Genomic DNA, 24,244 nt, shown 5'->3' with positions numbered 1-24,244 from the left:
AAAAACTACAAAAAATGGTTACTTTGATGGATTTTCTACATTCACTTTGCTTTCACCTTCAAAATTCGTTCCGATGCAAAGCTCTAACCAAAACTTCTTGATCTGCGGCCCGAAGAAAAGTAGAGCTTATTAGTTGAACCCATGGTACTTTTAAAGCCTAAAGTGTAGTTTAGTCAGTGTAAGTGCTTATTAGTTAAAATAAAATATGGTAGAAGCAGAAACAAACACACCATCAAATCAATCGTTTTATTTCTGCTTGTTGATAACTTTCAACAGGGAAAAAAACAGTACATCATAGGTAGGGTGTATAGCAGACTTCAATTGCTTCCCAGTTTTTCTTCAAACTCCAAGATTACAGACATATCTATAGGAATATAAAATTGAAAATTAGTTACTATAACTACTCTAACAAACGTCTTTGCAGGAACCGAATGGCATAAAAAGGTGTTGCAGCGTTCTAACAACTGAACAACCACGTGCACAGTTATACACAGAGTAGAAAACACTAAGAGACTTTCCCTTTCTTATTATAAGCCAAAGCCATGAGAGCATCAACACAAGAGTGTATTTTGAATGCGGTACACACGGGACGTACACCTGATTGAATAAAGGCTTGTTGAGAAAAAAAATAAAACTGACTGATACGACCCAGTGGTTTTCTGGACCATGTATGTTTTTGCATTCTAAGAGGTTTGGCCGAAGCGTTTAGCGAGATAAGCATTCGTTGAATGCCCCAGCCGTATTCGGAAGCTTGCAGAAAGAAATAAACAGACCCTGCTGACATTTTGTAGATGTACTATCGCTTTATTTTTGTTACTATTGGTTTTCTTAGCTGTGACAACTCTGAAATGAATATAATTCGTGTAGTCTAGAGTGGGCTGAAAGAATGCAGTATTCGAAGAATGTGTTGATTGATGCTTAGGCTATCCATCTGTTTGTGTCGCACCACTCCATTAAACGCACCTTATCTGTTTGTTTGTTTGTTTTTCTTTTTTGTTTTGTTTTGTTTGTTTGTGTTTTGTTTGTTTCTTCTTGTTTTGTTTTGTTTTGTTTGTTTGGTTTTTGTTTTCTTACCATGCAGGAAGGTCCGTTATGCGATAAATGGCATTAACACGTTTCGTGCCGACGCCTTCATAACACCATGGGGATGGCCCATCTCTTGCATACGTTTCGCCTGCGTTAGGTCCACTCCAACACTCGCCGTAATCCTGCAGCGCGAAATACTCCATTCTATCAACACAAACGCAATCAAAGAAAATGTAAGGTTTCTTTGTAAATTAACTGCAATGCCTTATCGTGAAAGACCACAATTAAAAAAGTCTCCAAAACCAATGAAGAAGCAAACTCTTGCCTGCGAATGCTGAGGGATACGAAAAAACAATATCGAAACCTTTGGTTTCACTATGAACAAATACTGACGGGTTTAGCCAACACACTTTGGCTTCCTTGTCAAAAAGATCAACATTAAAACTTTTGCATTGATTTTGATTTCAAAAAAAAGAACAAAACAGTAAAAACAGGGAAGCCTTGTTACACCCCGTGAAATCGAAAAAGGTCATCTCTGGCAATCAGCGTAAACAAATCTCGCCTAGAGAACAGTAGTTTATTTGGCAAATTAAAAATAGCTTCACAGTGTGTACATGTGGTTACTGGTAGCAAAGCAATGCAGAACTTTCTCATGATTGCTCTTAGGAATAAAATGTCCACATGTATTAAGTTGATGTAGAGAGCCAGCAGAGTTTTCAGCTTGTAGATTACACAGTTCTATCATTGGAAGTAATTTTTGAATAGAGGGCAAGACGATCGGATTGATTCTGAAATCTTCGCTTTAGATGTCTCATGTCATGGATTTAGCATACGGCTAGACTGATGCTTCACTTAGTGAGCGTGACATCGACTAATTATATGGAGTTTTGACAAAATTAATTTGAATGCTGGGTGCGACATGCATTTGTTGAGTCTAGGTTATTTTTTCAATACGAATAAATGTATCTACAATTCTCAGTCGAAGAAATTTAACTTTGCAGCCTCCTAACCTAGATAACAGTGGACTCCCGCTGGTAGTGAGCTTCACGTAAAAGAAATCTCAATATAATTAACTAGCATAATTACAGAATCAGGTTATGATATTCTGTTGTAACACTTTTCTACCGCATTTTGCTATCGAATTTGCATTTTATAATAACTGTCTAATTTCTCGCGCGCTGATTGGCTCATTTTTATCATCAATAAGAGTACAGACGAATTTAGTTTATGCAAGCTTTCAAGGTCAACTTTGAGCTGTCAAACTGTCAGCTTTTTAACCAGTGAGATTTTATGGACTTTTTTTACGTAGCCAATCAAAAAGCGAGAAAAGCTATTGACAATGTTCGCGTCATTTTGAATAAAATTCACTTATCTTTGTTTACGGCAAGTTTACGGCGTCTTTTCCCCTCATTTATTCCCGGCATTTGACCATTTTGGAGTTTGTTATTGTAAAAAACAAATTGGTGTCAGTTTTTTATGCGTCTGTCCTCTTATTGATGATGATGTTTACTGCGGAGCCACTCGCCCGCGGCTCGTGGTTCCACAGCAACTTGGACAATGTTAAGACGCAATTTATCATCACGTCAATTGTATTTTATTTATCATCACCTCAATTTGTTAATTGTATGACGATTGTTGTCATGCGTGATGCAAATTGGGGTTCCCAGCAAGATAGAAGTTAAACGTACAAAAAATGTCAACAAAACTGACGGTAGCATAGAGAGCATTACTTTCTTGTGTGGTGAATAGCAATACATGACGCAAATGAAGGTTCCTAAAAAAGGATAAAATGTTAATAAAACTGACTTTTGTTCCATTGCCTTCTCTGCGCATATCTGAATTGCCATGTTGAGATTGCTCCAGTCAAAGCCCGGCTCTTTCCTCAAGTTTACGATCATAACCGGCAAGGGACGAGGATACCCGATCTTGTCCTTGAAACAACCAAGATATTCGTATGTCACTGGTTGAACTGTGAAGAAAAAAGTATCTTAGCTACCATTTCAAACTTACCATATAGGGTAGCCTGCGTAACCCGCGTTTCCGCATTTTGGGTGCACATTGAGAATCATCCTCACTCGCCCCAATGTCAGTGGGCGTCCAAAATTAGGAAAATCCAATTCGTACGAAAACGCTCGCTACTCAGGTTACAACTATGAATTCATAAACAACGGCTTATAATAATCACTGCGTTGGATCCTGGATCGAAAGGAGTAGATGAAACCTGAGCACGGATTCTTTTTGTCTTGTTTTGGGCAAGACTACAGTCCTTTATTCTCACAGTACTAATCCTTACAAATATTAGAACGAACTGGCAGTGCTGGGCGAGAATCCAGTAATAACAAGCAACTCATCCAGGTGAAATAGCAATGCTATTGTCCAGTTCCAAATTCTTTTCTCCAGAGACCACGATTTTGATTGACAGCACGAAAGGGCCTTTGACGGGGCTCTGTTTCATATTGTAAGCAAATCGGATTTTGGCGAAATATCCTTTTCCCAGAACGGCCGCAAGTCAATTAATCTTCGGCTTTCAAATTGGAGCCAGCCAGAAGCCAAAAAGCTCGTGGGCTATGGGGGCAAGAATACGCTTTTCATTCGCCATTCCCACATCTCCATTAACATACCTTTTTTTAAAATAATTTTTTTTTTACTATTGCATACAATACTAACATTACTTACACTACTAATATCACTTACGCTACTACTGACATTACTTACAATACGACCGTTACTTACACTACGATTACTACTAACACTACAATTACACTCTACAACTACTACTGATACTCTGCCTACACAACTGATAACACATACATTCCTTGTTTACCCCCCAAAATTTTGCATAAGCATTGTTTTCAGTTTCTCTTGGGACGACTTTAATACCCAGGAGAAATGGGAAACAAAGGTTATGCAGAATTTTTTTTCTGGGGGGGGGGGAGGGGGGAGGCAGACAAGGGTATTATGGGGGGATGTGGAAATGGCGAATAGGCAGCAACACAAGCATGAACAGAACGGCCGCAAGTCAATTAATCTTAGGCTTTCAACTTAGAGCCAGCCAGAAGCGAAAAGGATCTTGGCCGATGGGGACAAGGCGACGCTTTTCATAGACAGTAACACAAGCATAAGGCTAATAAAGCCTTATTAGCATCAGGCTAATAACGAAATAGACTGTCTTATAAGTATAAGTGCAAGGCTACAAGTTTTTGTTGTAATTTTGTGATTGACATAGGTGTACGGGCACCTTCGGTCTTTGGGGTGGGGGGGGGAGGCAGGGGTGGGGGGGGGGGGTTGTGACTTCCTTGCCCGAACAAAATACGCAATGCCCGAATGCGTGAGTGTTCAGTGAAATCGGGATGCAAACGCACTCAAATTGCATGAAAAGCAAAACCGTTCACAGCTTTCATATCTAATGAAAAATGCCCCATTTCAACCCCACACTTGGCTACGATACATCGATGATATTTTTATGATCTGGACCGAAGGTCCAGACAACCTAAAAATTTTCATCGATTACCTTAACAACATTCACTCCACCATTAAATTCACCAGTTCACACTCTTCTACTAACGTACCTTTTCTTGACGTTAGTGTCTCTTTGACTAACGACGGTAGTATATCTACTGACCTCTACACCAAACCTACAGACAATCACCAACATCTACTCTATTCATCTTGTCATCCCTTACATACTAAAAAAGCCATTCCTTTCAGTCTAGCACTCCGCTTACGACGTATCTGTTCTACCGATGCCACGTTTATTACTCGCGCGGCTCAACTTACCACTTACCTCCTTAAACGAGGTTACAATCGTAATTTCGTCACCAAACAAATACGACGAGCCGCCGACATCCCCCGCAGACTCTCGTTACAAACCAAAGACGTCAACAAACCTAAACGTATACCATTTATAACTAGCTTCAATCCATCACTCCCTCACATCTCTAACATCATTAAAAAACATTACAATTTGTTGCTCTCTTCTAACCGCTGCAAAACCGTTTTTCAGCATTTGCCTGTTGTAGCTATCAGACGCTCCCCTAACCTTCGTGACTTACTAGTTACAGCTAAACTCTCTTCTAATTCTTCTAATCCCCAACTCCCTTCTGGTTCTTTCCGTTGTAGCAAAAACTGTGCTACTTGTCCCTACATTTCTCACGGACTTACTACATATACCTTCTTTTCTACCGAGGAAACGCGCCCCATAAAATCCAACCTGACCTGTGACACTAAAAACCTCATCTACATGATTCAATGTAACCGCTGTAATTTACGATACATAGCAGAGACGAAACGACCATTAAAAGACCGATTTAATGAACACCGCCGTACCATAGATAACCCTAACAACAAATCTAAACCTACTACAACCGCCGTCAAAAGTCTTGGGATCCAAGCTGGCCTCAGAACTTTCATCATAGTTTCTACGTCCGTCATACGTATGCCACCTTTTTCTCGATCTTGATGAAGCCCGACTCGTGGTTTTGTCTCTTTTGTTTTTCCATAGGAAGTTCAACAGTTTTGTCGTAATTATCGGAGTTATTTCTTGAGGAACAGTGAGGTTTGAAGCTGAATAAACGAGTTGTGATCGACCCAAGGATTTTATTATAAGTACTCTCCCAAATAATGTAAGATCGCGCGCTTTTCACATGTCGAGATTGGTTTGCATTTTCCGCAGTTTAAGGTTGAAATTTATTTGCTTATTTCCATTTTCATCGTATGAGACATAAATACCTTAGATTTTAACCGGACTATGCAACCATTTCAATTGTAAGGGGTTGCTTTTGTTTCTTTCCCATCTTCCCAGCCAAATCGCATTTGTTCTTTTGCGGTTCAGTTTTAAGCCTGCCAGAATACCAAGATTTTCGACTACCTTCAAGGCTTTTTCGACAGAAGCCAAGTCAGCACAGGAGAAGTTTGTGTCGTGTGCGTATTGACTTAACTTCAATTCGTTCCCTAATATTTCGATTCCTTTGATGCTGGGTTCTTGTCGAAGTTTGTCAGCCATTATCTCTGCTGAAAGAATGAACCGATACGGTGATAAAGGACATCCCTGACGGACACCTCTAGACGGTCTGAACCATTTTGTTAGAAAACCATTATTTAATGAAGCGCTCTCAATATTCTTGCAAAACGTGGAAACCCGTTTTTTAATACTAGTGCCAAAATTGAAGGCGTCTAATGTTCTCATCATAAAAGGCCATTCTAGGGAGTCAAATGATTTCCGGAAGTCCAGGGATACCAAAATACCCGGGGTTTTATGCGCCTTAGTATATTCAATGGCATAGATTATAAGCCGGATATTTTCACCTATATAACGTCCTTTAATGAAGCCCGTTTGGTCATGATTAATTAACTTTGGCAGCGATGCATCTTTTTGCTATTGCTTTGGATGCGATCTTGCAGTCAACGTTAAGAGGCGTAATTGGTCACCAGTTCGATAAGTCCAACAAAGAGCCGTTCTCTTTTGGAATCAGAGTAATGACTCCCCTTCTTTGAGAGATGGTGAGCTCGTTTGCCTCGTAAGTCTCGTTGAAAACTTGAAATGAGATGATGTCCGAGAAGTTCGAAAAAAAAATGTAAAACTCTATTGTGAAACCATCCTCACCCGGAGACTTATCATTTTGAAAGGTCTCTAAAACCTTTTTACATTCTTCGTACGTTAAAAGACCTTCCATATTATCTCGCTCTCCATCAGAAAGCCTGGGGAGAGACAAATTCTGAATATATTCAAAGTAATCATCCTGTGTTGTGCTGTCTACTGACATATAAAGGTTTTGTTAAAGTAATTCTCGATAGCGTCTAAGCCGATCAGCGTCTCGTTTTTAGCAATTGTTTCATCCTCCATTCGGAGCTCCGTTATAGTTTTTTTGATGTAATTTCTTTTTTCAAGGTTAAAGAAATATTTTGTGGGACGTTCGCCCATTTCAATCCATCTACATTTTGATCTAAAAATTGCTGCCAATCCCTTCTTGTCATATATTGATTGAAGTTCTGTTTTGACGTTATTAAATTCTTTTAAGACCAGATCGATTTCATAGGAGTGAAAGTTCTTACAACTGATGTCACCTAACACATTTAGTTGGCGCCTAATTTCCATCTCCCTACAATATGTTGATTTGGCCTTATTTTTACTAAAAGAAATGGTTGCTGCCCTAATTTCCATCTTAAGCATTTCCCAAAAGAACCGTTTGTTTACTGAATCAGAGTAATGATGCAAGTTTGGACGTATGTTTCGCGGATTTTGTTGACGTATTCTTCATCATTCAAAAGAGAGTTGTTAAACTTCCAGAGTCCGGGTCCCCTGGTTGTTAGGTTAGACCACGACAATGAAAAGTAAATTACTTTGTGCAGTGCTATTGAGGAATAATTTTCACTTTTCTTTACTTATTGTTCTAGATGTTTAGCAACAAAAAAAAAATCAATTCTTGATTTCATTTTTAGAGTTTTTGATTCGTAGGAGTATTTGCGTCGCTTTGGGTGTTGTACTCTTTGAATATCTATAAGGTCAAAAATATCCAGCAGAATTTAGATTTTTGATCTTTAAGATACGAAAAAATGCTCCTCCTTTCACTCTGTTCCCTATAATTCCCCTAACATTACGCGATATTATGTCATAAGTTAATGAGAATCCTCTCTTCTAATTTCGAAGAGATTCCTGTCCCCAAATGCAGATAAGATAATATCTCAATTAACGACTACCTTAAATATTTACCAGGTCGTTTTTTTTTCATACACTCTGAGTGGTCGGCCCTCTGGAGAAGTTTTAGTGAAAACTTTCCCGTCTATCGACCACGCACTAACCAGAAGACCCTCTTTGCGTTTTTGGTTGGTTTGCTTTAGGAGCTCCCGTCTGTAGGAAGTGAGGTTTTCGTCGAGATAAATTCTTTCTGCTGCCACTTGCGTTGCCGCGGTTGAAAAGGGAAATAATTCCGATACCCGGACATTGATAATTTGTTCTTCTTCCTCCACTGAGCCGCGCTCGCCTCTCTTGTGCTTTCCTTCAAGATTTACTCTGCCGGTCATATAGTGTTTTTAATTCAAGGCTGTCGAATTACTTACAATTTTCTCAATTTGGGGAAGGAACACATTCCTTTCATAATGTGCTTGTGCACGCTAACCCCGCGCATGCCCTCCCGCTAGGAGGCATACTTGGAAGAGCAAATGCTTTCACAAAAAGAAACTCAAAGTGTAGTCAACAAAGTTCCAGTCTGCTCTTGATCCACCAAAATAAATGAAATTTAATACAAAAAAGTTGCCTCAAAAAATACCATCTGATGCTTGTTGGGTTTCTTAGCAACAGATAAGCGATAAATAGGATAGATGGACACTGGCTGTTGCGTTCCAGTGCTGAATTATAGTAATTCCCGCGACAGTTTTGAGTTCATATGTTCAAAAGTTCAGCCATAAACTGTCTCCCCTCAGTTCTCCTTAAAAGTCACTAAACACTTGCCAGATAACTTTTGGGTAAATAAACAAAGTTAAGTTAATAACTTATCAGCAATGGATTTTTTAAACAACTCACCGTAAAAAATACGGGTAAAAACGAACGACATTTCGACCGCCCTGAAACCAATGTTCGCGTTGTTCTCCCATTCAAAGATCAGGCCTCAGCTCATACTCTACGCGGTCAACCTAAAAATAATACTCTTGAGAGAGGTAGGACCAGCTGAAAGAAAGCCGAAATGCATGATCAAGCATAATTTTTAGCAGGCCACATTTATATCGGTAATCGACATGACTCTTGTAGTACAACATGAGGCCAGTGTTTCTGGGTTTCACATTAACGTTTGTCTCAATGTACGTAGCAGCATACCATGGATTTCCATCTCCATGGTAAACCTGACCGACGAATGACAGTGGTTAAGAGTCTCAAGGAAAACACTTGCTGATGTGTTGTCGGGCATAATGCTAATCGTATCGTCCACATATCTCCTGTAATATATGGGTCATCATTTGGACCGAGATAGACCCGAGGCGCATAAATACGCAAAAAAAGAGCAAGGCCAATATCTATCTATCTTGACCGAACAAGCTTGGCTTAAACAATAAAGGATTTATTCTATGGAAAGAGAACACTATTTTCCTGCAGGACACAGCGGGTAGTCCCAAGCTAAAAAGATAGAGCCATCTTGCCCGCGCGGGTAGCCAATCACAGCGCAGGAATCGGTTCACCGAGCTAGCCATATAATAAGTGGGCATCTTGCCTTCGCGTTCCAGGGTTTTTTTTTTTTCAACGCCGCACGTGAAAACATTAGTTAGCTGGGGACCGACCGTGGAGCCCATGGGGACGCCATCGGTCTGTTGACCATTAAACAGGAAAAGTTGATCAACTTTACCTCTTCAATGACCAACTAAACGAACTTTATATGAAACTTTAAGGTAAAAAGCTGTTAAAATTATGAGTCTAAACGTTTTCGATCTGTTTGATCATCATCAGAGTGAAATAATATGCATACGCTCAGGGTTCTTATAGTTCAGGTAATACCAGCTATGTAATACCCGTTCCCATGGGGAACAAGGTGAGGTCCAGTGATTGCACTTGTTTGTTTAGTTCTGGACGGAAGCGTGCGATGTAGAACGCTTCTTTTATTCTCCTTTTTAACCATGAATTGGCAGTGGTTAAAACGTCCCACGAGAACTTGTGGTTAGGGTGTTTTCTGATGTGCTTGGCTGGCTCCGACTGCTTATTATCATGTGAATGTTCATTAACACGAACCTCGGGGTTGCGTGCTGTTTCCCCAATGCATGTTTGTCCACAAGTACACTTGCCTTTGTAAATGACGTGTGACGGTGTGTGTTTTTGTCGAACTTTATCAGTAAGGTTTTTTTAAAACAATTCACGATAAAGATTACGAGTAAAAACGAAAGTCGTTTCGACCGCTCTGCGCTCATTATCAAGTTAAATGTTGAGGGTAAAATTTACATATAGGTATATCTATATGTTAACAGATATCATCCTCTCTCCATAATAGATAATCTCTGCGAATAGATATCATCCAATCTCCGTAATAGATATTCTCTGTTAATAGATATTCATCCTCTTTCCATCTAGCTATCTATATAGATGTAAGGAGGATGCAGGAACAGCGGTCGAAACGTAGTTCTTTTTATCCGTAATTTTTACCGAAACTCATACTTGATTCTTTAATTAGAATACACTACTACCCGCACACGAAGTCTGTTGTAGCTGTACTTACGACAAAATCGAGTTCCAAACATGAACTGAAAATATTCTCGTGAATATTCTTAGACTATAGCGTATGACATTTCTGTTTTCGAATGTATTTGGTGTCTGGGTGGTGTTAAAGTAATTTTGGAGCCAGCCTGCAGGGGCCTGACATCATGCACCTAAAAGTTTACCAGCTTTTCCTTTAAGCAATTCTATCTTTATAGAACTTACCGACGGAAAGGCAAAGAAGAAAGGCGAGTACACAAAGTGATTTCATCGCAACGGAGTTGAAAGGCGTAACTATTCCCAGAAGGCGGAATTTTTATGTCCCGGTAGACTTTAACGCTTGGTTTGACGACAAAAGGATTTATGTGTATTTATTACTGGCTGTCATTTATAACGAACCAATGAAAATTAAACGTTTTAACACTGTCACCAAGAGCGAGGGGGTGACTCTATTGTTTTCCGGTATTGATTCGTGACCGACCCATCGCTACCAGTGTGACGTCACATAGCAATGAGTGAGCGCTTCGAGTAGCTAAGCGATTACGCTATTGAAGAAGGACAACAGAGGTTAAGAAAGACAAAAAAACAGGCCTAATGTCGCGTTTGTTCGCTAACTAAGTGTAGGTGTGTACTGTTTGTTGCTGCTTTTTGTCTGTGTGCTCTATTTGTTTTAGTTTTGTGAGCGCGTTATCGAGTATCCTTGTTGAATTTTGTTGCGGGTAAGTGGCGGGACCACCATCTTGAAAACGGGATGAGACAAGTCAACGTAAAACGTTCGCGTTTTCTCTCTTAAAAGACATACCAATAGTCTTGTTAATAGGAAGTTTAATTCGCGTGTATCTCTGTGTCGATTGAACCAGCCGTTCCTCTCATCAATCCGTTTGAGTGTTGAGATGCGATGTGATCGGTTGTTGTATGTTTTGGAGAACTTTTGGTGATAGTTATCAGGCCTTTGAATTCAATTCTTTGTGTTTCAACTTCGTTTGCCATTTGTGTTTTAATTGTGTCCGCTGTATGGGAGATAATCTAATCGGCGCGCGTCGCGGGTCGCGGGTAAATTGTCGCGGGTCGCGGGTAAATTGCCACGGGTCCGAAAAATTGAACTTTTGTTGTTTCCTAGTTTTCCAAAAACAACAATAGCAATAGCTTTAACATTAGCGCATAATAAATTTTAAAATTTTAGTTTACTATTATTTGCAAGAAGTAGAGAGCAAAACAGACAACAAACTCTCAAAATTCAAACACATCCCTTCAACTAGACAAACAACGAACCCACGAAGTTCAAACGCATCGATCCCTAAAATATGTAATCAGTTTACAGTATTACAAAGGCAAACCATTATTTTTCAAAGCTGCTATTGTGACGTCACTAATTGTTCTGTCCGCTCTGATTCTATCCGGTGGTTTTCTATTAGTCCAATGCAGAATATTGCTTATGCATTGTTGTTTCAGACAAAAATAAAACATCGTGTCTGCAACGAAATTCTGTTCATAAGGGACATAAAGCCCTTCAACGTAGACGTTTAATTCATCTTCATTTTGTATTCTTCTACAAGACCCGCATCTTGGTTCTGGTCCTCTTTTCTTTTTCTTTAATTCTAGAGTCCAGACTTGTTGGGTTTTACTACGAGGGTCATTTGAAAGAAGTTACTGTATTATTTCTTTTCTAGTTTTGTTGGTGCCCTTTTTATACATCAGGTTTTGGGGAATGACTGAGAAGGAATTTCCAACAACAGACAAGGCCTCGTTATCAGTTAAAAACAGCTGATGCAACAGATTACTGTTCTCCGGCAGTCGACATATGTCAAGTAATGTCCATATTATATGTTTACATAATTCTTTTCCAGAATTCTTCACGAAATCTGCACAACCACGAGAGGGACTTTTCCTATTTCTACTTTATGATTAGAATTTTTTTCTTAGCTTTACTACGATGAAGGCTCTTTGATGGGCTGTGGAGAAGTCCATTGATTTTAATAATAAAGTGTATTATCGTTTGTCTCACGATGTAGTCACTTGAGATGTAGATCGCGACGTTTCGACTGCTGACTGCTAGTCTTCTTCAGGCGATAAGGTCGACTGATTCCACGGTATCATTTATACCACAAAGGTCGGCTGTGATTGGTGCATTTCGATCCTCCTATTGTTCCATTATTCCGGCGAGTAGCTGTTCCCTCAGTGGTCCGTTGTTGTACCGTTCTCCTGTTGTTGTGTTTCTTGATCGTGGGTATCCATGCTTCAGGAATTTCAATTTCACTATCCCTGTTGATGTTGTTAGGGTGAAGTCTTATGTGAATAGCTTCCTTGACCCTACGTGTGTACCAGTGAGGATCTCGATCAATAAACTTGACCTCATTCCAGATAGGATAGTGGCCGGTCTCGTGGGTGTGTTCAGAAACGGCGGAGGTCTGGGTACGGGCGAGTCGTATATCCCTGTCGTGTTCTTTGATCCTCTCCTGCATAGATCTCCCTGTTTCCCCGATGTAGACTTTGCCGCACTCACAGGGAATCCTGTAGACAACACCATCTTGTTTAGCCGGGTTGACGGTGTCCTTTGGTCGCACTAAGTGTGACCGAAGTGTCGTGTCGGACTTAAAGACGGTGCGAATGCCTTGTTGTTCTAGGCAGCGGCGGAGAGACTCCGAAACTCCTTGGACATAAGGTAAAACGGCGGTGGATTTAAATTCCGCGACAGGCTCTCTTCTTGGGGTTGTTCGTGCCTTTGTGATCTTCTGTACAAAAGAGGAGGGATATCCGTTAGAAACAAGTACACATGACAGATGTTTCTTCTCTCCAGCGATTACTGATGGTTTGGTGACGAGACGTTTAGCCCGGTCGTACAGACACTTCACAATACCGCACTTTACTGAACGAGGGTGGTGTGAATCATACGCTAGGTACTGATCAGTATGTGTTGGTTTCCTGTAGACACTGGTGGTAAGGCGGCCATCAGGTTCTCTGTAAACTGACGTGTCGAGAAAGGCGATCTTGTTGTTGTTCTCGATCTCCATGGTGAAACGGATTGATGGTTGTTGACTGTTCAGGTGTTGCAGGAAGACGTCAACTCTATCCCGATCCAGGATGGTGAAAGTATCATCTACGTAGCGTTTCCAGATCTTAGGCTTGCAAGGTGCGGACTCTATTGCTTGTTCTTCAAATATCTCCATGTAGAGATTAGCAATAACCGCGGATACAGGGCTCCCCATGGCTGTGCCGTCTCGTTGTTCGTAAATCGATCCGTTGTACTGGAAGTACGTAGATCTTAATACGAAATTCAAGAGGTCCGCGATTTGAACTGGTGTAAGTGTCGTGCGGTCAGCCAGGCCTGTGTCGTTCTCCATTTCTTGTAGCGCGGCTTGTACGGCGCCCTCGATCGGTACGTTGGTAAACAGTGACTCTACGTCGAAAGACACCATGATCTCGTGGTCCTGGATCTCTTCACTGGCGATGGTGGAGGCGAAGTCAGTTGAGTTCTTCACTGTGAAGTTCGAGTTACCTGCAAGAGGAGATAATACGTTAGCCAAGAAAGCAGACAGGTCGTATGCAAAGGTGTTGACACACGACACAATTGGCCTAAGCGGTGTGTCGGCCTTGTGGATCTTCGGCAAACCATAGATCCTAGGTGGTTGTTTGTGTCGAGGTCTGATCTTATTATAAACCGCCTCTGATATGTGTCCACTCCGTTTCAGGGTTAGTAGCTTCTCAGATAGCTTCCGGGTCAAGCGGTCTGTCGGATCTTTGTTGAGCAGCTGGTACGGTCCGGAATCAATTAGCGCTGACATTTTTGCGTGGTATGTGTCAGCGTCCAGGATTACGCTAGCGCGTCCTTTGTCGGCCGGAAGGACCATGATTGAGTTGTCCTCTTTTAAGCTTTTAAGAGCCTCCTGCTGTTCCTTCGTGATGTTGGGCGTGGGTGGTTGTGCCTGTTGAAGGATGGTGTTGACGGATCTCCTGACTGTGTCTGCTCGCTCCGCATCTAGTGGCCTGACTGCTGACTCAATTTTGGCGATGATCTCGGTGGCTGGGACGCTCGTAGGAGTCACAGCGAAATTTAGACCTTTCTTCAGTAGGGACACCTCAGCTTCATTAAGGGTCCTGGATGACAAGTTGATAACCCACTTTGTTTTGTCAACAACAGTTGTAGGAGAAACAGAAGACTGTTTCTCTCGCAAAAGTTTCTCAAACTTGCGCTGTTGACGGTCTTTGGTGGTATTAAAGACTCGCTGGGTAGTGGATTTAACCTTGTCGAGTACCTCTACAGCGTCATCCGCAGAAAGAGCAGATGTTATGCTCTGTGCTGTTGATTCGGCTTCCTTCTTCGTATCTGCCTTGGCTCTCTGCGTCAGTCTGATTCTTTCCTTCAGGAATCTCATGGATGCTAGTTCAGCGACTCTGCGTGCGCCTCTGGTGGGAACTGGCGGCCGAACTTGCAGATCTCTTGGAACAATGTGGTTCTTAATACACCTTGTGAGAAAGGTGAGATGGTTGGTATAGCGTGCGAGCTTACGAGAGCAACGCTCATGTCGATGAATCAACCTTAGGGCTGTGCGCCCATATTTCTGGTCAATGTCGAGGAAAAGGTTGTTATTCATCGTGGTAGATGCAATAATAAAGTGTATTATCGTTTGTCTCACGATGTAGTCACTTGAGATGTAGATCGCGACGTTTCGACTGCTTACTGCTAGTCTTCTTCAGGCGATAAGGTCGACTGATTCCACGGTATCATTTATATCACAAAGGTCGGCTGTGATTGGTGCATTTCGATCCTCCTATTGTTCCATTATTCCGGCGAGTAGCTGTTCCCTCAGTGGTCCGCTGTTGTACCGTTCTCCTGTTGTTGTGTTTCTTGATCGTGGGTATCCATGCTTCAGGAATTTCAATTCCACTATCCCTGTTGATGTTGTTAGGGTGAAGTCTTATGTGAATAGCTTCCTTGACCCTACCACAGGCCACTATCCACTACTCGCAGAGTGACAGACTGACCTATGTCCAGTACAAGGTACAAGGCAGGCACCGCGCATCGGTAGGGACTGGGAAAGCTTTTGGCCCCACTTTTCACGAGATTCAAATTATGCCATTCGCGATTTAGTCTCAGATATTCGTGGTGGTTTCTTTTTTATCATATGACGAATACATAGATATCAGCTGAAACAAGGAGCAATTAAAACAAAATTATTATTAAAATTATTATTACGTTCGTTAATTTTAGATTCATTTCCAGTCATTTCAAATCAATTTTCGCATTTTAGCGCCCCACTCAGAAACCCACTTCGCGGAAAAGGGCAATTTATTTTTGTTTTTTTATAGCTATTGTTATTGTTACTGTTATTTCGGACCCGCGACAATTTTATGGACCCGCGACACGCGCCGATTGGATTATTTCGCTGTATGGTGATATTTGTTGGCTTTCTTCGTACAGCAGCTTTATTTGGTGGCTTTTGTTGTGAAGGTTTGTTGACTTTTTTTTCCTGTCTCGTTGCAACTGTTGACTTATTGCTGTCCACTGCAATTGTGGTGTTCAGTGTTGTGATTTCATATTTACAACAAAGTGCAAATTAGAGTTAGCCTGAGTAAGCTGTTTTTGGTTTTCTTCTTGCCACTTACAGTTTTGGTATAAAAATATATAGCATTTAAATATAATTACAGTTATGGTGAAATCAATGATTTATTTATCTTTTGTCATAACCTGATAACTTGGCTTATTCCTGAACAATGCCACATCTTAAATGATGCTGTATAGCTTGTTCCAGGTTCTCGGTCATGGGCACGATCGAAAAAAGTGGCGAGCAACAAGCGGGTTCTTGTAGAGAAAGAGACCGAGAGCTTGGAACAGGCTAATGATGCTGTAACTGTCCTGCTTTGCCATGTTAATGGCTCCTGTTTCTTAAAGTGGTACTATGATCAAATTTTTCCCCCTCGATTTTTTAGGTGTATCACATAGAATTGCATGAAAGAATAAAAACGCTGTTTACCGTTTGCAAATATCTGCATCAGTTCCGGAGATATTTAAGTTTGAAAAATGTGTAAAATATGCAAATGAGATGACTGATGATGTCATACACTCAACCCAATTTTATATCAAGTATATAAATAGAGCTATCTTGGGTAATTTGCAGCGCAGACCATTGAAACTTGGTAGGCTAATAGTTCTACAGAAAACACACCTACGGTTATATTAAATTCTGTTCCCATGGCAACTCACTCTTTTCCAGTCCCCACCCACTTGATTTCAATGTGTTAGTGATTTTCAGCTCGCAAAACATTAAATGAGGCCACAAACTTGAGCCAACATATTTATATGCTTGCTGGATCAAGCATATGAGGCACGATTAGCAAATATCAAAATGGAATGCCAAAGGTGGCCAGAAATGCCTTTAACATTGGGGAGGTCTGGAACCCAGTATGTTGCCTTGGTAACCAAACTGTTGAGTTCATGTTGTGGAGCACATTTAGTAGAATCTGACTGCAAAAAATCAAACATTTCTGATACAAATTGGCAGAGATATCTCTTTTTATCATATTTGATCAAAATTCGGTTGAGTGTATGACGTCATCACTGGGCAATATCAAGCCAACTGGGAGTTGGTCACAGATGAATTTTTTTCAGGCTGTTGGGTTTTGATTGCGATGATCAATCATGTCTTCATATCTTTCTCCGCAGTTCAGATAAATGATATTTCGTGTATTCACTTGCATCAAAGGTTAACTGTCGTAAAACGAGTCAGTATGGTAATAATAGGACGAACGTATGAATAGAAACAAAAACTAAAAACACTAAAAAATTAAACACCTGATGATTTCAAACAATTTCCATTTTTGAGACAAGTCTAGACTTTTACAAGATGTGAGTTTGGAATACGATATTTCGCACTGGAATAAAACGAAACAAACCATTTGTGTTTCAAGGAAATATAGCTGTTTTACAAAAATTCTAGGAATGACATCGATAGTGTGAACGATAACGTAACCCGAGAATAAACAACATTTTAGGAGTTACGTCACGAGTTTTAGAGTCATTTTTAGGGTCGTAAAGAGTTGCCTTTAAATAGAATAAAACCTTAAAATGATCGTGTTCTAGGATAGAAAACACTTAAGAGGCAAGAACAAATCAAAACGGAATGAGTATCGTCAAGGATGGCAAAGATTAACGGGGATTGCAAATGACGAACTTGAAAAACTAGGCTAGTTTTTTCAAGATGCGCAAATCGTGACGTAGCTCCTTCAAAACAAGTTATGTCCTTAAGCTTTCGTACGTAAGTTTTCTCATTAACTGTAATGCCAACTGTAACGCTCACATCTGACACGAAAATGTAGCCGAGAATTAGCCACTGATAACAATTTCAAAAACGAGAATGGGAGGTTCACGCAAGCTTCGAGCCAACTAACGTTCAAATATAACTACATCTGCCTGTTCATTACAATTTAAATTCGTCGTAAATTAGGCGCTTATGTGGCTTTTTAAATGACCTCTTGTCATTCTCTTTAATTAACATGTCATTGCGTCAAATTCGGGATTCTTATTCTCATTTAACATATTTTAGTTTTCCACTTTTATTTTTTATTTATCATTATCTTATAAACGGTTTGATTTTAGTTTTTGATTTTTTTTCTTTAAAACTTTTTTTTTTCTGTGATCCGATCCGTGATCCGATCCGTGATCCGGTCCGTGATCCGGTCCGTGATCCGGTCCGTGATCCGGTCCGTGATCCGGTCCAGGTTTTGTCGACGCCGTGCTGAGTGGCACTGGAGCGAGGAACAGGAAAATGCATTCCAAAGAATCAAGCAAGCAGCCACTCAAGCACCCGTCCTGAGATACTTCAATCCGGCGGAAGAAACTGTGCTCCAATGTGACGCCTCAGACACTGGTCTTGGAGCCACACTGTTACAAAATGGCCAGCCAGTCGCCTATGCGTCCCGCTCACTGACGGATACAGAGCACAACTACGCACAGATCGAGAAGGAGCTACCAGCAATCGTATTTGGAGCAGAGAAGTTCACCCAGTACACTTACGGTCGAAAAGTGTTTGTCGAAAGCGATCACAAACCACTAGAGGTAATCTACCAGAAACCTCTCGTGGCTGCTCCCAAGCGTCTCCAAGGAATGCTGCTTCGCCTACAGAAATATGATCTTGAGATCTATTTTAAGCCAGGCAAGCATATGTACTTGGCTAGTCTCCTCCGCAGCCGTTTTTTGGGATGTCACGCAACGCTCCCCCCAAAGAAACGGCTGCTCACATCCGAACCACATTCTTTTCCTTTTGTGTTTGTGGTTTGTTTGCGCTCCGTTGAACAGACCGATCACATAATAGCAAAGTGTGAATGACGTAAGCTTTCGCGCGGAAAGGTCTGCGGTGCGAACACGCGAGGGATTTCTGGCTTTTGTTTCACGCCGCACGTCGCCAAAAATAGGCGGTGTTCCCAGGTTACGATCATGATAGGCTCGATTACCAGCCGCTGTTCGGGAAAAGAGCCCGCGCTCCTCCCCCGAACTCACGGCTGGACTCGTGGACTTGGCATTGTTAATTCCAACCAATAAGAAATCTGCCTGCCTGAATCGAGCAGGCTGCATAAATTAGCTTTCTCGCAGTAGCAAAGGAGTTGTTCGATATGAAGTGCGATGGCATTAGTGGGATATTTAACCAAATACCGTCAACTGATGAAATCTCGCCTGATCTAAACCATAGTAGCATATACAACACGCAAAATAGTCAACAGACTTATACGTTAGAATCTATATTTGAATCATGTGGTACCAGAATATGAGATAACGAACAAAGTAAACAAAGGGAGTGATAAACGCAAACAACGATTTCAAGAAACAAAACACCCAGTCAAATTGATGTGTACCTTAGTCTTCTTGAAGAGAGGCAACACCAGTCTCTGGCGAAGCCAGACAAAATTAAATTTTTAAATGAGCCAAAGCAAACCGAACAAGCAAAACATAAACATGGTGTCAACACCATTTACACCAACATATGTGTGACCTTTGACCTGACAGTTGCTACAGCATAGTCAAACAGCTCTGCTCTACTTTAAGAAAAAAAAAAAAAAAAAAAAAACTCTTCTATAGAACACAGCATGTAAAGCCCTTCCGCAACAATAATGTGAAACAAAATAGGTTGGAGGGCCATAGTTAAAAGAAGTGGCGAAAACGCCACAAATTTTACGAGCCGTAGGCGTCATGTGTGCCTGCCTATGATTGTCATCAGATGACATTTGCGGTCACCTGAAGTGCCGCAAGAATTACATTATGAAGTTACGTCACAGACATGCTTTGCCACTCACGCGTCCAGCCGTCTCTTCTCGGGGAGGAACGTAGACCGGACTCGAGAAAGCGGCGGAAATCGAGCCTGCGATCATGACGGACGAAAAATATTGTAAATGAAAGTCCTAAGTACAAGTGCTTCATGTGCTCATCGCTATGTTCAGCTATAAATGAGACAATATATATCTTCTCGAAATGTCAAATTGTAAGCGTCAATCAAGGGCTAAACGCTCCCTACAGATTGTAATCAGGCCGGAAGAGCGGCATTCAGAACTCGATGTCAACAAATCGAGCGAAGATACTTGATTTCCTGGTTCCTTTATTAAGTTAAAATAGATATCTTCCTTCTCGACAGTAATTTTTTGAGTTGAAAGCTTCTAATAATTAACTTGAACTTTGAAGAGTCTTCAGCTACACAGAAAGCTCGTTCAAGCGTCGCCGGTATTTTTCGGCGTCCCTAAGCAAAAGCCAGAAAATCTGTATGTTTATTTGTGACATCTCCCACGACGGGATACAAAGATAAAAAACATTCCCTGATTGGACAAGTTTCAAAGGGCGAATTTGGCGCGAAAACGTTCTTGAAAATGGAACGGAAGCGGTGATTGGCTAATTTCGTGAAAGGAATGTTGTTTGGATGTGAGCAGCCGTTTCTTTGGGGGGAGCGTTGCGTGACATCCCAAAAAACGGCTGCGGAGGAGACTAGTACTTGGCTGACACGCTTTCAAGAGCACCTCTCAGCAGGAACGATGAAATTCTGTCCATTGAAAAGGAAATCGAGCAAATACGGATGGTCGACTTCCTACCGATCCGTAGCGCTAGTCTGGAGGACATCCGCCGAGGAAGTCTGAAAGACAGCTCAATTCAAGCTCTCCAGAGAGTGATCAAGAGCGGATGGCCTGAAACCAAAAACGATCTTCCCGCCGAAGTAGCGCCATACTTTGATGTGCGTGACCAGCTCTCAGTTGAAGACGGAATCGTATTCAAGGGAGATCGATGTTTAATTCCACTGTCTCTCAGGCCCGAAGTTCTTGCCAGAATCCACCGATCGCACATTGGCCTAGAAGGATGTTTGAGACGCGCCACAGAGAGTGTCTACTAGCCAGGAATGACAGCTGCCCTGAAGAATTATGTCAATCGGTGTGACGTCTGCAGAACCTTCGAAATGTCACAGCAGAAGGAAAAGCTCCACCCGTACGACGTACCGGACAAGCCTTGGTCCAAGGTAGGTGTTGACCTATTTGAATTCAGCAACCGTCACTACCTTGTCACAGTGGATTACCACAGCAACTTCTGGGAAGTTGATCGAATGGAATCCAGCACAACGTCAAAAGTTGTTATCTCCAAGCTGAAACAGCATTTTGCAAGACATGGCGTCCCCGACAAAGTGGTCTTGGATAATGGTCCCCAGTTCGACTCGGACGAATTCCGTAGATTTGCACGTGAGTGGGAGTTCGATCATGTCACCTCAAGTCCCGGACATGCGCAGTCCAATGGCCTGGCCGAAAGTGCTGTCAAGACGGTCAAAAGGCTAATTAGGAAGGCACATGACGACGGAAAAGATTCCTGGCTCGCGCTTCTCGATCACAGGAACACGCCCACCGAAGGCATGAGAAGCAGTCCGGCTCAGCGGCTGATGAGCCGTCGGACCAGAACACTACTCCCGGCAAGAGAAACCCTTCTCAAACCAAAGCTGGCTGAAAGTGTCCAGGAAGAGAGGAACAAAATCAAGATGAAACAAGCATTCTATTACAATCGAAATGCTAAAGATCTATTACCCTTAGCGAAAGGTGACACAGTACGACTACAGCCTTTAAAGAACAGGATAGAACCATGGAAGAAAGCTACAGTCCAGGAAGAAGTCAATGTTAGGTCATACAATGTCCTTACAGAAGATGGTTCCATCTTACGGCGTAACAGACGACATCTTAAGGCAATTAAAGAACAGCCAATGCAGCCGCAAACAGATCAAATGCCACAGGACAACAATACACCGGCAGCCCAAGAAACCGCAACTTCACCATTCAATTCGTCGCAGACAGCGCCCTCTCCAGAGACACCAGTAAAGCTTCCAGCAGGCGATTCAGCGCTAACAAGCAGCCGGCGGGAGTAAAGCAAACTCGTTCTGGTCGAGTTGTCAAGACCCCTTTGTACTTGAAGGACTATGTTTGCTAAAGCAAAGGGACAAACAAAACAGGACATGACTTAAGTAGAACTCAATTTGACTTATTTGATTCTTTGATTTTTTTAGAAAAGAAGGGATGTAACGATAGATAGTATCACTAGGTTAGAGATCATAGTAACGCAAGTGTGTCACGTGATTTTGTAATCGATATAACACCTTTTTAGATAGAACAAGGCGTTGTCTCAAGTGTATTCTAGGGAACACTCGATTCCATTAAAGCACTTTAAACAGTTTTTTACGATCTGTTCGATATCGAAACAATTGTGTCAAGGTTGCCTCTCATACGCTTGTAAATCCGTATCCTGAATTTACGATAAGTTGTGGCAAAGGTGTTGGAATGGCGAAGTGAGTCAAGTGAAATATTCGTGTTGCGCACGAGGTTATTTTTTCTTCGGTTAAGTTTGCTTTTAGGGTTTAGTCAAGATGTTTTGTATCCGGATAACTATACGATGCTATTTTGCTTCTTTGAGTATTGATATTTGTGTTCTTCACTCGATATTCTTTGAGATATTTGTCTCTGAAAATATATATTTCATCTATCAAATTGTTATAGTACAAAGTGTACGGCATTCGCTTTCGCTCAGAAATAATCTGCATGTTCCTCCTAGGGAGGCGAATAACGGCCGTCGTCCTTTGAGCGAAACCATTTGCCTGTAAGAAACTAAATAAGGGAGATTTTAAACTCCTTAACCGATGTTTTTTTCATCTTTGCATTTCGCTTTACTTGCTGAACTTAAAATTTGGCAAACCACCTAGACGTGCTCTCCCCAGACCTTTTCAGTCACGTCAGCCGTAGTAGCACCAGCGCGAAAAAAATACAGTAGGGCGAGCGAAGCGAGGCTGGAGGGGTGGGATTTTCCCCTCCAGACCACTCTCGGCTATCTCTGCCCGCCTGTTTTTTCCTTCCCTTATAACACGATCGGGAGCCTGTTCACAGACTAAGTTGGCAGAGATCTTGTATACCGGAATTAGGCTTTTGAATTCAGTTAGGTCTTTATGACGACCTTCATTAAGTGGCACACAAACGTTTCCCTTTTTCAGTCTCTCGTTGCTTACACGGCAACTGTCTTCTCGAGCGGTATAAAATGACAACAAGCTCTAACGTGCGTTATCGTTTCAGCCCTTTTGGACGAAATTCGTTCAGACCTTTTATACGATAGCCAGATTCGGATATGTCGCATATGGTGTGTCACTATTCTCTTGATCTTATGCACTACCAAAAATGATCGGTCGACAAAATGAACAAAAATAACACTGAAGCTCATAGTCCTTGTGCAAAGTTGAACTATTTTCAATTGACTTATTTCTATAATTTGTATCACAATTGTTTGGACCTATAGTACCATGAGATCCTAGGAAGATCAAATACATCAGAGGTCAAGAAAAGGACTGAAACAGAAGAAAAAGACCAGAAAATGGTGTCACGTCTGCCACGATTTGTCGATCTTCTTTAAGACCCTATTTACTATTTACTTTGAATGAATGCTATCCCTCTAGTTAGTCAGTACCAATCAAAAGACATGTGGACTCTGGGAACGAGATTGCCATGTTTTAAACCAAGGCACGCATGAGCCGTGAAACCGGAACTCTTGAAATCTTGTAGTCTGGAAATTGATCAGTTATTCCAGAGCTCCGGTCGTGTCTTGGCGCTGACCAAAAGACACGTGGGCTCTGGGACACCATGTATCGCGTGCGAGGAAGCAAGAGTAATTTAGAACTCTTTTACCGGTTGTCTATCGAGTTTTTTTTTTGTCATATTTTTTTGGCCCTAGGTTTAAACATATGTTTGAACGGAGTTTGAATTAAGTTCTCACTGTATACTGACGTGATGAAAAATCAGAAAACTATCAATCGACCCCGCTAACTCGAAGCCCCGCTAACTCAAACTGTTTTTCGTTTCCCTTCAGAGTTCGAGTTACCGGGGTTCTACTATATGCTCTATTTTATATGCTCCTTTTTTCCAATTTTATGGACATATCTCTATCTCTTAATGGCTTTTTTTTTCTCTTAACCCTTTGAATACCAAACTTTCGCCAAAAAATACCGTTTTTAACCGTTTAATCAGGTTTTTTAACTGCCATGACGCTAAATAAGCCTAAGTTTTGCTAAAAAAGCTTTTTTTTTTACTAAAAGGAGAGATTTTTCGAGGATTAGGTACAAAATTGAGCAAAACTTCAATTACGGGCATGCGCATAAGCCAAAATTTGGACTTAAATATGGACCTGGAATTTGCGACGTCGGAATGTCGTCGATAAACCGTTGTACGAGAAAGCCTAGTCTAGTACTGCTATCTGCTTCTCAAGAATATTTGATGACATCAGGAGCCATAATCGGGGACGGAGACCATTAACCGCTCTCAATTTCCTTTGTTGGCCTTTTCCTTTCTGTTTTTCTCTGCCTTTTTACACTGGCTACCTTTTGCATTGTATGTTCTTTCTGGCTGCAGTGAAAAGTTGGATGTTAATTACGGGCGAAGCCTAGAAATGGACCTTGATCAATCATAGGCGTTGTGGACCATTTTACCACCGTTTTTGCACCAAAACTGATAACCTTGTTTTTCGATTTGCGACGTCGGAATGTCGTCGATATCTAAACCTGA

The 24,244-nt window shown here is 41.4% G+C and overlaps 2 protein-coding genes across 3 annotated transcripts; both read right to left on the bottom strand.

The window, feature by feature from the left end:
• Window positions 1–232: 232 nt before the first annotated feature.
• LOC110058441 (uncharacterized) lies at window positions 233–10,561 on the bottom strand. 2 transcript variants are annotated; one of them, XM_089280164.1, is made up of 4 exons: window positions 10,424–10,561; window positions 2,833–2,995; window positions 1,075–1,230; window positions 233–364 (listed from the first exon to the last, which is right to left on the bottom strand). In XM_089280164.1, coding segments are annotated over exons 1-4 (366 nt in total). In that variant the 5' UTR covers window positions 10,470–10,561; the 3' UTR covers window positions 233–363. The 2 variants fall into 2 exon arrangements, with proteins under 2 accessions (XP_089136290.1, XP_089136289.1); XM_089280163.1 differs by lacking the exon at window positions 233–364 and having other exon boundaries at window positions 971–1,230.
• Window positions 10,562–10,738: 177 nt separating this feature from the next.
• Window positions 10,739–14,790, bottom strand: LOC149097153 (uncharacterized). The gene is made up of 2 exons (XM_089279843.1): window positions 12,810–14,790; window positions 10,739–10,743 (listed from the first exon to the last, which is right to left on the bottom strand). Exons 1-2 carry the CDS (start codon window positions 14,788–14,790, stop codon window positions 10,739–10,741), a joined length of 1,986 nt encoding a protein of 661 aa, XP_089135969.1.
• Window positions 14,791–24,244: the final 9,454 nt, after the last annotated feature.

Source organism: Orbicella faveolata, unplaced genomic scaffold (genome assembly GCF_042242905.1).
Source record: "Orbicella faveolata isolate gen_17 unplaced genomic scaffold, um_ofav_v1 contig_47, whole genome shotgun sequence".
NCBI lineage: Eukaryota > Metazoa > Cnidaria > Anthozoa > Scleractinia > Merulinidae > Orbicella > Orbicella faveolata.
Note: the sequence above shows the minus strand (reverse complement) of the source record. Positions and strands in the feature narration are given on the sequence as shown.